The 14,418-nt window shown below is 41.1% G+C and overlaps 1 protein-coding gene across 1 annotated transcript; it reads left to right on the top strand.

Annotated features, from left to right (window-relative positions):
* Positions 1–3,367: 3,367 nt before the first annotated feature.
* LOC115799427 (cyclic nucleotide-gated cation channel beta-3-like) lies at positions 3,368–14,001 on the top strand. Its single transcript, XM_030756588.1, has 17 exons — positions 3,368–3,636; positions 4,074–4,128; positions 5,391–5,586; positions 7,453–7,613; positions 7,791–8,302; positions 8,381–8,431; positions 8,513–8,599; positions 8,703–8,767; positions 8,895–9,017; positions 9,720–9,861; positions 10,212–10,371; positions 10,529–10,626; positions 10,708–10,791; positions 11,462–11,580; positions 11,761–11,913; positions 12,695–12,845; positions 12,957–14,001. Exons 1-17 carry the CDS (start codon positions 3,514–3,516, stop codon positions 12,975–12,977), a joined length of 2,301 nt encoding a protein of 766 aa, XP_030612448.1. The 5' UTR covers positions 3,368–3,513; the 3' UTR covers positions 12,978–14,001.
* The last annotated feature ends 417 nt before the right edge of the window (positions 14,002–14,418 follow it).

Genomic DNA, 14,418 nt, shown 5'->3' with positions numbered 1-14,418 from the left:
GTCTCTAAAGAACTGCTCTTTATGTCTATTCATTTTCCATGTGATGACACAAATCAATAACACAACATCTCCAATACGTCAGACGCAGGAATAAGTTCTTTTTCAATAACTTGAAGTAGTCTTTTAAACAGCCTCTTTTCCTGGAATAAATTGTTGCCATTTTGTCTCCTACTTCTTTGAGTGGAGACCCCTCACATGGTAGCTGAACAGCGCTTGATTTTTATGGCATTGTTAAAGGAGTAATCATGATGGCATTTCTCTGAATGATTATTCTCTGAACTGGCCTCCCTCGGTTAGGCCGCCTTATAATTTCCAGACCCCCTTTTGAGACTGGTTCTGTATTATACCAATTAGCATGGTGAGTCATGTGTCACTGGACGCTGAGCAGCTCAGCACCTTCCACTCTGCGTTCTAAATTTATTTCTAGCTGCTTCACTGACAAGGTATGCTGTCACTCTGCTGCTGACTGACAGGTGAAACTGATCTATTCCCTATACACTGAATACACTAATTTTGCATCAGAGCATGATAAGTAGAACTACACAAAACCTTTTTTTTTCTTTCTAATCTGCGTGAAGTTTAGTCACAGCAATGTTAATGGCTAGGCCTAACCCTCGGGGATTAATGGAAAAGAAGTGGAATAATCTAATATCTGCACCCATCTCCCTGCATAAATGGACAGCAGAAAGATGGAGAGGGCACGAAAAAGTCATCTTCTCCCTCCTCCACTCATCCTCTCGTCTACCTCAGACAAAGTCGATGGTCCTTCAGACCTCTCGGAGATACATTACACAAAGCCCACGACTGAGTCAAGCCCCCATTTGCATCGCAGTGGCATTTTGTGGGTCATTCCTCAGCGTGACAACAGAAATAGAACAGCATAATATGGGTCTGAGTGGATGGGTGATAGTGGTGTAATTTTATTCTTAATCACAACTGAGAGTGTGCATGTTTCATTGTGATAAGGGATAAATGAAAACAGGAAAGTATGAAAAGATAATGAAAATGACAATAAAGTAAGATATATGAGCAGAAATAGCCATATTTGAACAGGTTCCGATTACCCGCCATAGTGATTATGAAATCAGCCTAATGCATTTAGGATGGCCCCACTGTTCCAATGAGGAGGTCTTTATTAGGGAGGTAATTGGTTTGGTGGATTACTCAACAAATTATGGAGTGATTTGCATTAGAATTTACCAGAGGCAGGCCTTTACCCAACTTAGATGTAATTACCCTTTGAATTCAATATAGATCCAGTTCTGAATCCAGTAATTTTATGAGATAGACCAAAATTGCACAATTTGCATGTAAAACGTGGAGAAACCCTTTTTAAAAAAAATGAGTATATTGAAATAGAAATGTTAAGAAGTCACTCCTCTGACTTTAATTCTACTCTTACTGACCAAACTTCCTTCTTGCATCCCAACAGGAAGTTACAACAAGCCTAAATGCATCTGTCTGTGATACAGCATGACCTCAAATCACACAGTGATTGTAGGTTTAGGTTACAGTTTAAAGGGTGTGGGTCACACTACTGAAACAAAAATATAATGAAATGACTCAATCAATATGATGCCACAAGACATTGGCAGCGGATTTAATACAGTTTAGGTGTTATAACAGTGGCACTGTGGTGTGGTGTTTAGCACTGTTGCCTTATAGCAAGAAGGACCTGGGTTCAAATCCCACCTGGGGCCTTTCTATGTGGCATTTGCACATTTCTCTCTGGGTAGTCAGACCTCTTTCCCAGAGCATGGGGTTAGGTTAACTAGTGTTTCTAACTGTAGGTAAATGGACTTGTTTTTATATGGCACTTTTTTACTCTATTCAAGCGCTCAACGCTCTTTATACAACATGCTTCATTCACACCAGCACTTTTTTTGCTTTCTATCTACTGCAACATTCACACTCCAATGAAAGCATCGGAGAGCAACCTGGAGTTCAGTACCTTGCCCAAGGATCCTTTGGCATGCAGACTGGAGCAGCCAAAGATCAAACCACCAGCCTTCTGATTAGTAGATGACCTGCTTTACCTCCTGAGCTGCAGCCACCTGGTGTGAATGGTTGTTACAGGATGGCTGGAATAGGCTTCCCACCATCTGAACCATCTAAACACATAGGTCTGCGGTATCAAGTATTATGATCAAGGTTGTTCGTAACATTTAGCTCCAAATGTAAAAGAAAAACCCTAAAGAGTGGCACAGTTACAAACTAACCCCATCGCGTGTTTAAATTCATTTTCTAATTTTGCTTTGAAGTGTTTTTTTTAGTCCTGCTGTTATTGACATAAGCTGTCTGTTAAACAGTGGAGCTGTCAGTGTGTTAAAAGCTTAGCTAACCTAATCCTGCTATGAAAGAAGCATGGGCAGAGTGACGATAACAGTGTCACAGTCACTGCTTTGTTTTGCTGAACGCTAGGAATAGTATGACCTGGTCGTCAATCTGCAAGCCGCAGGGCTGCTGCCATTGGCCATCTGCAGGTATCTGTTTGGAGAGATTAGTGAAACTGCTGATGGTGCAAGAGCTGCGCCTGCACTCTTGACTATACACTAAATAACAACTCCAAAACTAAATCAAGCGTGCACTCACCACAGAGAAGGTCTCAACAACTTTTCATTTTGTTTTTACCTCTAAAAATATTTCAGAGATCACTGAGATCCACACCTCAGTGTCTGTATGAGAAAGGGATCAGCCCATCTGATTCCCTCCTGCCCTGATTCAGACAGCAAAGCACTACAGGGAGTGAATGATGATCTCAGAGAGCAGCAGACATGTCAAACCCCTCGTGGCCACGTTTGCACTCAGTGACATCTGCTGTAGAAAGTTTGCGGTTAATATCTGTGGGTCAAACATGCATTAAAAATTATACTACAGTGTTACAGATTCAATTTCCCAAAGAAAAATGCTGAGCATGCAGGACACAAGCAGCTGATGCTTAAACCAGAAGAGGGCTGACAACATCTGACAGGTGCTTTGTTTGGTGACACAGTCCCACGTTTAACCCCACAGTGAGTAGGTGTTTCATTCAAAACCACTAACCACTATCTTTTTACAGTGATACATTCAATGCACCACCCACCCAAAAGAAAAAAAGGTGAAGCCTGTACCAAATTTTAAAAAAACAGCGTCTCATGACTTGACAGTGTTTCACTCACAGTCAGGGCAATAGTAGTGTGCTGGCCACAGATTCACACTCATGCATGCTGTTTAAGCAGCCCTCCCTGCTTTAGTGGTCACCTATAAGCCAATTGAGGGATGGGTTTACATGTCACTGCTGATGGTGGGGGCTATGCTCTGTGCAAGGGTATTAGTCCTGCTAAACACAGTAATGCAATTAAGGCCAATTTGGTTATGAGGACACCTTGCATTAAAACAGGTGGAGAAGAAAAGGTAGGCGGAGTAAAAAGAGGGTTAAGCTAGGTGAGGGATCGGTTTGCTCCCCACATCTCGCCACACTCTCCTCATACAAGCAGCAAACGATACAGCTGATGCACCTTTAAGTTTTTAGACATGTTTGCTAAGTTGAAGGGCCTCTTCAGTGGCCCACAGGTGCCAGAGGGCTCTGGGACCAGTAGTAAAGCCCCTGATCCAGCTCCAGCTCCAACTCCAGCACCACCTCCACCTCCAGCCAAGGTAGGTGTTTGGCCTGTATATTCAGTTAATAGTCTAAGTACAGGTGTTCTTTAGAAATTGTAGCAGTTTTTTACTTCTTCAGTCAGTAACTGGTTACAGACCAGAGCAGTGGCTTCGTATGTGTCCCTTCATCCATTCAGTTGCTCAGCACTCCTGGCAGCAAAAATAAATAAAATAAAATAGTTTCACTACACAGACCTCATTGAAATCACTCATTACCCAACGGGCACTTTGAAATTCGTTTCATCATGAACGCAGCCCGTTTTTAAAAGTGTCTATCAGAGGAGAGAGTCGTTTGTCAAACAGTGAATTCTCCATTCTTTAAAAATGCCCTTGAAATTAAAATGTCACTCTAATGGCTGCAGTTTGACTAATGGAGCCAAGCATCAGATTCTGTGGGGAAAAAAAAAAAAAAAGAAGGTTGATTTGTCGTGCAGGAGGAGAAGCCGGCTGAGAAGGAGAATGAAGACAAGCAAGTGGACAAACCACAGGGTAAGACACATTTACTGTGTGATCCTTTATGTCCCATCCTGAGAGGTTAAAACAAGACTGAATATTAATACTCTGGAAACTTGAGAATGTATGCATTAGCTATTTAATTACAAGGGAAATAAATTTCACAGGCTTACTAATGCAACAAATACATTTTTACTTTGTTATAAGTTACTTTAAGTCTAAATTTGTTGCTACTGAAATACCTCAACACTTATTTACTCACCAGGGTGTGCAGTCAGTCTCAGAGCATTTTTATGTTCATTCTTATTATTTGTATAAAGCTGTAGAGTATTTAGAAGCCTCAAACACAAGCAAGCAAGTCTATATACAGAAAAAAACTCATCATAGTCACTAAGTGCACACAGTCAAAAAAGCTTTTTGACAAATGCTGAATATGAAACGTTCAACTCTGGAAAACTTTTCTCGCGCCCTGCTGACTGTTTCCATTTTAGCTGAGTTTCCTCGACTGCTGAGCTCAAGAAGAAATTGAATTTCACTGATTGTGTTGCTAAAAGTTGGGGCAGCCTATTGGAGTCAGAGTGAATAACATCAGGTTTGTCTCCAGCATCCATCCAGGTTCTATTACCTCATTCTGCTGACCGTACTGTTGCCTAATGTGTCTGAAAGCCAGACAGAAACACGGTCAACTCCTGATCAATCCTCTAACTCTCATATTCAGCATCTTGTCTCTCTCTTTTACAGATGCTACACGTGTTTTTAATAGATGATGAACCTATTAAAATGGTTTCATGTAACCAGTGCAGCAAAGATTCCAAAAAAAGGATGGAAAACTTGCATTTTATCTGCTTCACAGATGAATGACGAGCGGTTATAAGACAGACTGAAGCGTAGTAAAAAAAACAAAAACAAATAATAAACGGAGCAATTACAATAGGGCCTTCGCACATTTCGTGCTCAGGCCTTAATAATGATATGAAAATTATCAACTGAAACTAATAAATTGAAGAATACAAACTGTCATAACTGTAAAATCTTAGAAGGTCAGAATAAGCCCTAGAACACTAAGAATACATCAGTAAAATTGAGAGCATTTAAAAAATATATAATAAACTAAAACAGTGCTGTAATATTTCTAATTATGTGATTTCTGCAGCACTTTATAAAGATGTTTTAAAATGCTGAACAGGAAAACAAGCATTAAAAAAAGAAATAGCTGGACAGGGTAAAACATGCTTTATTCTACTCTTAATGAGCTGAAGAAAAGCCAAAATAAAATTCTGATTTTTCCCCTTTCTCAGAATCAGCTCCATCACCTGCACCTGCACCTGCCCCAGAACCAGCACCAGCACCATCAGCAGCTCCGGCCCCGGCACCAACCCCGGCTCCAGCCCCAGCCCCAACCCCTGCTCCGGCCTCGGCCCCAGCCCCAACCCCGGCTCCGGCTGCAGTTCCTACAGCAGCTCCATCAAACCCTGATCAAGCTGGAGCTGAGAGGTAAGACCTGCACTTGTGGTAGTGTTTTTTTCTACCTAATTTTTTCAGGCACATTTGATTGGAAGGGTGGTGCACCAATAGCCATAAACATTTAAAGAGAGTAGTTACACTCTATCTGTCCTTATCAGCCCAACCTCCAAACACCACTTTAGCTCACAACAAACACACACCTGCCAAGTGACACCACAAACCGGTATCAAAGTAATCACCCAATGGACACTAATTAATTGGATTCCCTGGCAAGAGGGTGGAGAGAGAGGGAGAAGAGCCATCGGAGATGTGAGATCTTTACCTGCTGGTGCAACATGCATATTAAAAGAGGGATGGCCTGAAAGTGGATTAAAAGATTTTCAGCTCTTTCGTTTTAAGAAGCTCACCAGAACTGTTTCTGGCCCCTCAATAAACATCATGACGGCGACGGGTAGAGACAGTAGCAGTTGATCCTCCCAGTTTTAAACACAGGTTAGATTTCAATAAGAGAGACGAGAGGCAAATGTTTCATCAGTGTCTGACACGACGATGGTGGAAAGAGCTGGAGGCTCCAGATGGAGGGCAGGCCAGGGGGGTCAGCCAGCAGCTTAAGCGATGTGTGGAATAAATAGTGTCAAAGCTCAAAGGGGATCTGAGGCACTGTAAGGTCCTCTACAGCAGCGCTCCACTGGGATGACCCGAGTGCTGTTTTCACCACATCATCAAACTCACTCGTTTTTTTTTGTTTGTTTTTTTTGCTGCCAGTGCGTCACAAAAATCACAGAAGTGTGTGATTTATTTTGTGCTCTTCTCATGCAAACCACTGCCAGGTCCAGCCTGTGTCCTGCACTTTGCCAAGCTAGCATGTGTCCTTCTGCTTCTATGAGCCATATTAGTGAGATGAAATGCTGCAGCCTTCAGGGTTAATTAAGCCTGCGAAGGCTTCCTACCAGAACTGCGACCCAGTGTTGGCTCAGCCGGGGTTTTAACCAAAGGACAGACGCTTCTCAATCATCTTTGAGTGGCAGCTTCACTTTCTTTCACTTGTGAAAATTTATTGACTTTAATTTAATTGCAGGTCTTGATCTGAGCATATTGAATGCTTCACTTTGAACACGGCTTATCGTTCTGTCAAACGTATTACAGAATTTTATCCACTAGGGGGTGAGCATCCATCATCCTTACTGCTCTGCCCGAAGGCTGACCCTAGTATGGCCTGATCTCTAGATCCCTTCTCCCTGACCCAAAGTGTCCTAACTTGAACCACAAACAGGTGAAGCTGGACTCCATCCATGTGGCCCTGCAGTGAGCCAGTGGCTGCCTGCAGATATCTGTGTTATGTGATAAAACCATGGATGAATGAAATTCCAAATGTTTTGTGACCCTAGCTACAGGCTTTTGGCTTAACTTGCAAGACACATGACCAAGATAAGAAGTGAACACGGGTGGCTTTTTTGTTGGTTCCTCTCAATGCAGACTAAAGTACAGTTCCAGAGTCTTAGTTTCAGGCAGCCATAAATGCTGGATTAGGAAGGGTGTTAGGCATAGACATAGTAAAACTACATAATTTAAAGTGAAAAGGTGATTGTTGATGTTTCTGTGTGTTTTTTAATGTCTAAAACCTTTGCTCATATTGGTAAATAGGCTGTAGTCAAGAGGATTTACAAAGGAACTGTATTCAGTTACAGAAATGACCTGTTTTACAAGTATCTATGTGACTGCGTATTGTTAAACCTACTTTTTGTTCTACATTATAAACAATCCAGTCCTTTTTGGCCACTTAAAATATCTCATATTATATTTGTGGAAATTTCCGCTGCCCTCTTGCCCAGATCTCTCTCAGAAGCTCACTCACAGCCAGTAACCAGCATGACTTTGTTACCTTCACTTTCTCAGACCGGAGGGAGACCCTCCACCACCTCCCCCCATAGTCATCAACAAGTACTCAGATGAGCACCTCAGAGCCATAATCAAACAGATGAGAGAAAGAAAGCAAATCTTCAAGGAGAAAGTGATTGATCAGTATGCTTCATCCCCTGAGATAACCCCTCCTGTCAGTGAGTACCAACACAAAATCCTTCAGTGCTGCAGCTTTGCTTCAGCTGTTTTGTAATGGGTTCATGTGTGATGTCTGCGGATGTTACTGACACCTCGTTGGACAGTAAGGAAACAAATTCTGGAAATTTTATTGTGGCTCAAATGTTTTAGCTCACTCGGACACTTTATCCTTTCAGCGCCGCTGCTACGCAAAGACGACTACAACAGACTCATAGAGGAAAGGAAAAGGCAGGCGGAGGAGGCGCGGATAAAGAAGGAAGAGGCTGACAAGAAGAAAAAAGAGGAGCAGGAAAAGAAAAAAAAGGAGGATGAGCAAAAGAAAGCAGAGCAAAAGGCAACAGAGGCCAAGCAGCAGGAGGAGAAGAAGAGTATAAAAACCAGGTTATCCGAGGCTTTGTGGTCAGCGGTGGACATCATGTTGAAGCCATTGGAGGACCGGATGGACTCGGTGTTGGGGCAAACCATAGACCCTTTCACAGATCGTCGCTACATTGCGTGGCTAAGCTTGGTGACCGTGGCCTTTAACTACAACACCTGGTTCATCACGGCCCGCCTGTGCTTCCCGTACCACACTGAGACTTCCATCCCTTACTGGTTCACCCTGGATGTGTTGGCTGATATCATCTACCTGGCAGACTCCATAATTTTCCAGTCCCGCAAACAGTTTGTCAAAGGAGGAGACATTGTTGTAAGTGTGAAATGATCCTGACTAGTGACAGAGAGTGAGCCTGACCTCAATGATAAAGTGACTTTTATTCCTTTGCAGAAAGACAGAGCGATGACTAAGAAGTACTACAGAGATTCAGAGAGATTCCTGGTATGCTCGCTTAAATTCCTTGAGCTTTGAAGTGAAGCGTTAACTGATGTCAGCAACCTTACAACTGCCCCTCTTTCACAGGCTGATGTGGTGTCCATCTTGCCGTTTGACTTGTTGTACATCCAGTTTGGATTCAGTTCTGCTTGCAGACTCAATCGTCTAGTGAAGGTAAATATACTTTAGTGCTGTTCAGATTAATTAGTCAATAATCAAAACCTTTTAAATGGACTTTGGCTCCCGCCTGGCTCACAATTCCTCACTTATTTTCAAGATAGATACATTTTTTGAGTTCAGTGATCGTCTGGAAAGCATCATGGCCAAGGCTTACATCTGGAGGTAAAACACATGCGATAAATTCAGAAATGATGTTAGTGTACGCAGTAAATGATTTATGATTTAGGAAAGGAGCCTTTATCCCATGGAAGTAACCATAATAATAACTCTGTCTTTACCTCACTTTTAGAGTGATTCGCACCATTGGTTATCTGCTCTTCATGCTCCACCTTAATGCCTGCTTCTACTATGTGGCCTCAGAATATCAGGGCATTGGTAAAACCAAATGGGTCTACTCCGGCTTAGGCAGCGCGTAAGTAAAGGACTTCTATACACCTTAGTGAACAGATCTTGTCCCATTTCCAAATACCATTTGGTTACAGGAGAACACATAAAAATGTTAGTTTGGCTTCATTTTACATGTCTCAGAAATACATACACTCTGGCAATATGCATGTATGGTATGGCTGCATGAGACAGCACTGAGCCTTTTGAGTAATTCCACTGTTTATTGCACAGTGACAGAGTTCTGAGTTCCAGTTCACAAAGCATCCAATCCAAATCCCAAATTTGACATCTGTCCCATCTTTGCTGCTGCTGCAGTTACCTCAGCTGCTTCTTCTATGCCGAGAAGTCCCTGCTACTGATCGCCGAGTTGCCAGCTCCAGATACCATGTTTGGACTCATCTTTCAGATGACCAACTACCTTTTTGGGGCGTTCTTTATGTCCATCATTCTTAGCCAGGTAGTTTCTTTCTTGTAGCATTTGTGCTTTTTTTTTTTTTTTGAGAAACTGAAGCAACTGCAGCAACTTTTGTTTTTGTTTTTTTAAAGAATTGCAGCAAGACATCAAGGGAATCTCAAAACATGCCCAGAACTCACATCTGCCATTTTATAAAAAAATAAAATAAAAAAAACACAGACACACACAAACACCACTTCTTCCACACACTCCCCCAAAACATCTAGGATAGTTTATGACTCCCCCTCTGACACCCCCTCAACCTCTCCACAGGTACCTGCGATGTTACTATTTTGCCGTCCGCAGTCTGATCAACATCGGCGGTCTTAATGAACCCGAAACCGTCTTTGAGATTACCTTTCAGTTGTCAAACTTTTTCTTGGGCGTCTTTGTGTTCTCCAGTTTGATTGGACAGGTAACATAGACACCATCCTGATCCTAGCATGAATCACAGTCCCAGCATCCTCACTTCATCCGGAGTCCTGATGAAAATCCTGAAATTAGCATCTTTAAAGTAGTATTAGTCGCATTTTCCCACGTGTCCCGTTTATGTAGCTAGTTGAATAAACCTGTCGTCCCCTGTTAGAAAAGATACTGAGACCAAGTAGTCATGATACAAGCAAACACCCCATTATCCATCACTCAGTCTGTACTGTTTCATTGGTTCCCTTTGAAGTCTTGACTGTCAAAAACTCAACAAAAGCTTGTTCATTCTGCTGTCAAAGTGAGCTGTTAGGATTAATTCTCATCATCACAATGTCTCAGATGAGAGATGTCATTGGTGCAGCTACAGCAGGACAGACTTACTTCCGTTCCTCCATGGACAACACTGTGGCCTACATGGTGACCAACAACATCCCATATATGGTGCAGAACAGAGTCCGCACTTGGTACACCTACACCTGGGATGCTCAGGGCATGCTGGGTCAGTAGACACTTGATAAAATCTTCATTTCAGCATTTAAGAGTTTGTCAGAAAGGTTCAAATTATATGAAAGCACTCTTACAGTATTTTTGCAACTATTTTGCCAGCTGTAAAAAAAAAAAAATTGGCCTCTTAATTTTCATCTTGATGTTTTCAGATGAGTCCGAGCTGCTGGATAAGATGCCTCTGGTGATGAGAACAGCCATTGCTGTGGACATCAACCTGGCGACCTTCCAGAAGATCGATCTGTTCAAGGTGCGGGCACCTCAAAAAATAAAAAAAAAAAATTCCCCACACAGTTACAGGGAGACTGGACGGTTAAATGTGTTTCCACAGGGCTGTGACCAGCAGATGTTAGTGGACATGTTGCTGAGGCTCAAGTCAATCATTTATCTACCCGGAGACTTTGTTGTGAAGAAGGTGCGTTAATTCTTACACCACAGTTCAATCTTTTTTTTTTTTTAAGTGTGTGATCCTTCTATGATAGCTAATTACATATATTTTATATAATTCTATTTATTTTTTTTGCGCTGGGGAAGATAAACCTTTATTTATTTGTTTTTACATTGCCTGAAGTCGATGAACTATTGCTGAGTCACCATATCATGACAAGCATGCAGACTGTGATGAGACATTGCCCTCAGCTGAATTTCAGAGGAATACAGCACACTTCTTTTGTTGACATGACAACATTTGCTGCATCTGCTGCAGGTGCACGTCCTTCTGCGTAATCTGTTTTTTTTCCTAAATTGTCAGAAAACTATCCACAAATTTATAATTATGATACTCGAAATTCTCAGAGAATATTAGATTTTTTATCTTTTAAATTTGTAAAAGAAAAATGCATGACTTTATAATCTGATAAAATATTTAATATTTTTTTAGTAGGTTTGTACCATTTTTCTCCAAAATTTACAACTTTAATATCAGAGCTCTTGTGGGTGTAAATTTATGGCTTTAATCTCAGAAATTCGGTGTATCTCAGAATATTACACACACCCTCCCCGAACACCACGGGCTTCTTTTAAACCGAAAATGTCCCGCATACGCTCAATAATAAAATCCCTTCGGTAATTTTACATCTTTGCAGGGTGATATCGGTAAAGAGATGTACATCATCAAAGGTGGAGCGGTGCAGGTGGTGGGAGGACCCGACAACAGCATTGTGTTTGTGACACTGAAAGCTGGTTGTGTGTTTGGTGAAATCAGGTGAGTTCACCCCCCCCCCCCCCCCCCCAAAAAAAAGTATGTGCTTTTAATTAATAAAGATCAGAGGTGATTAATCACCACAGTACTTTTGTGCTTTTAATCACAGGATAAGCAGGTAACTTACACACAGAGAACATCAGGAAATATTCAAAAAGAACATGTTTGCTTTTTGCTTCTTAGTCTCTTGCAGTCTTCCAAAGATGGAGGGAACAGGCGGACCGCTAATGTCAAAGCATACGGCTTCGCTAACCTCTTTGTCCTGGAGAAGAAAGACCTGTTTGACATTCTGGTTCACTACCCCGAGTCTCAGAAAGTGCTGGCCAGGAAGGGCAGGTTAGTCAGCAGCTCTTTATTAACACTTGCTGCTGTCATCAAAGTAGCTGTGGGTGGTCAGCATGAATAAAACCCCCGAAAGTCACATAAATAGATAAAGAGAATTCATTTGACAAATTCATTTAAACCAATGATCCGTGAGGGGGAAGTATATGAACCTCTAAGATTAATGGTGGTTAAGTTAAAATTACAAATGAAGGGAAGGCAGTCCCGTGTTAGTGGGTGGACCTGTTTTATTATCAACAAAGAGTTCTCTCTTACTAATATTCATGTTCATGAATTCAGGACAACACTAAATGACAGTGGTGTGCGTGGCAGGGTTTAAACAGGAAGGTCTCCGTCTGCTCTCCTAAAAGAACTAAAGATTGAGTGTGGGCTATTTCTTTTGCTGAGGTTTTGTGGAGTAAAGACAAAAATAAAACTTTTTGGTTTAAATGAGAAATGGCATGCATGGAGGCGGGAAAACACTTGATTCCAGCAGCAGAACTGAATCCCATCTATGATGGTGGTTTTCATCATTTAGGCCTCTTTTGCCACATTTGGGCTAGGAAAGGTTTGTGCCATTGATTCAGCAATTAATCTGAATTCTTCTGTGAAAGTAACCCCTCACAGGCATGCAGTGTCGGATCATTTACCACTATGAATTAGTGACCAGTGTCAGTATTTTTGTTTGTTGTTGTCTTGTTTTCCAGAACCAGTTTTGCAATATATGTTTTAGAACATCACTGGATATTTGTTGAATTTTCTCATAGTAATAATATTTTGGTTTGTGTGTGTACAGGAAATTGATGAAGGCCAAGGGGCCAGCAGCAGCAAAGGTTGAAGAGGAGAAGAAAAAAGGACTGGCACTGTTTGGACACAAACCACCCACGCCCAAACTGCTGCGCGCTTTCGGAGGGACCCTTAACAGAAAAATTATTCACAAAGTGAAGGTACCTACACTGTTTTCTCCAAATGAATTCCAAGTGGTTATTACAGGAAAAAAAAAAATCACTGTGCTGATTATCAATCTGTATTTGTGTTCTTTTTTTTTCTCCCCCCAGACTGCCAGTGCTGAGCAATAAGGAGCATGGAGAGCAATTTATATATAAATATATAAAAACTCCTTTTTTTGGAGTAAATGTACAGTTTTATTTGCAGCCAAGAAAATGTTTCTCTCATGGAAATATACTAATTTCACTTGAAAACACATTTCAAACAATACCTTTATTGCTCTGTGCGATGAAGTCATCCTGGCCACTGATAGGCCGAGACTGTCTATGAACCCCAACTACTGCCCCTAGTGGACACTGCTGTGTATATACTTCATTTGTATCATTTTTTTTTTTTTTACAATATAATCATATATATATATGGAAGCTTGTTTCCAACACCAAAAAGAAAAAAGCATTCCCATTCATAATTCAAAATTTCAAGTATCTCAATATTTCGAAAAAAATAACTCAAAATTTCGAGTTAGCTCTGCCGATCACGAATCTCCATGAAAGTACGTCATTTCCTTGTTGCCCTGAAGTAAGAGGCTGAAGGTATCAGCTGTTCAACATGAAACCCTTGATTCCATACCTTTCATGCAGGTCAAAAACATAATGACAATTTCTTTACGTTTGCCGTACACTGCTAGCTAACTGAGTGCGCGTGCGTTGGCGTCATCTGTTTCCAGGTAACAATGTAATGAGCTCTTTCACGGAGCTTCGTGATTCGCAGTTAACTCAAAAATTCGACTCATTAATGTAAAATTTTGACTTATTTTCTCGAAATTTTGAGTTATGGATAGCAAAAAAATTTATTTATTTTTTTTCAGTGGCAGAAACAAGCTTCCATACTTATAAGCTCATTTTGTTATTTTTTTTCCACTGTTCAGTGTGTGTGGAAGCCTACCAGAGATTATCAGTCAATGTGAAATATTGTGAAAATTATTTATAAAGCACCTTGTGACAGGTTATATTATTTGACTGGTTTTGTCTCTGTCTATATATGCTTTAATAAATAAATAAGTAGGTTTTAACTGCAATCAGCTTATGCTTCTGTAGTGCTCTGTTGGCTTTGTGTTTGTGAGTGAGAGCTGCAGTTCAGATCCAGATTAATCCTTACCTGCCAGACAGTGACATTAAGAGGGCTGATTAACCAGGCTGTCTCTGCTTTTGTGAACTCCTCAGCCAGATGGGACTAAAATAAACCAGCTACTTTCATCACATATGGCCGATGGTTACTCCCGTGTATTTAATGTTATCCCAGGATACAGGATGTTCAGAAATAGATTGGACTATTTCTAGCATAAAGGTGAAGCTATCCTTTCTTTATTTATAAAGCACCTTGAGGCAGCTGTTTGTTGTGATTTGGTGCTCTGTAAATAAAAATGAATTGAAGACAATTATTTAAAACAAATTTGATCCATACATTTTCCTAACCTGTTCAGGATCATGGGAAGACTGAAGCCTATCCCTGCTATGACAGGCCAAGACCGGGTTTATTTGTAATTATTTTTATTAATTTGCTAACATATTT

Source organism: Archocentrus centrarchus, chromosome 20, assembly GCF_007364275.1.
Source record: "Archocentrus centrarchus isolate MPI-CPG fArcCen1 chromosome 20, fArcCen1, whole genome shotgun sequence".
NCBI lineage: Eukaryota > Metazoa > Chordata > Actinopteri > Cichliformes > Cichlidae > Archocentrus > Archocentrus centrarchus.
This window is presented reverse-complemented; position numbering and strand designations above follow the sequence as displayed.

Bases quoted from the DNA above. Each gene is read 5' to 3' on its own strand.
- LOC115799427 (XM_030756588.1), top strand. From the start codon at position 3,514: ATGTTTGCTAAGTTGAAGGGCCTCTTCAGTGGCCCACAGGTGCCAGAG. The intron at 10,627-10,707 runs GTGCGGGCACCT...GTGTTTCCACAG, and splicing joins AGAAGATCGATCTGTTCAAG to GGCTGTGACCAGCAGATGTT. The intron at 10,792-11,461 runs GTGCGTTAATTC...ACATCTTTGCAG, and splicing joins GAGACTTTGTTGTGAAGAAG to GGTGATATCGGTAAAGAGAT.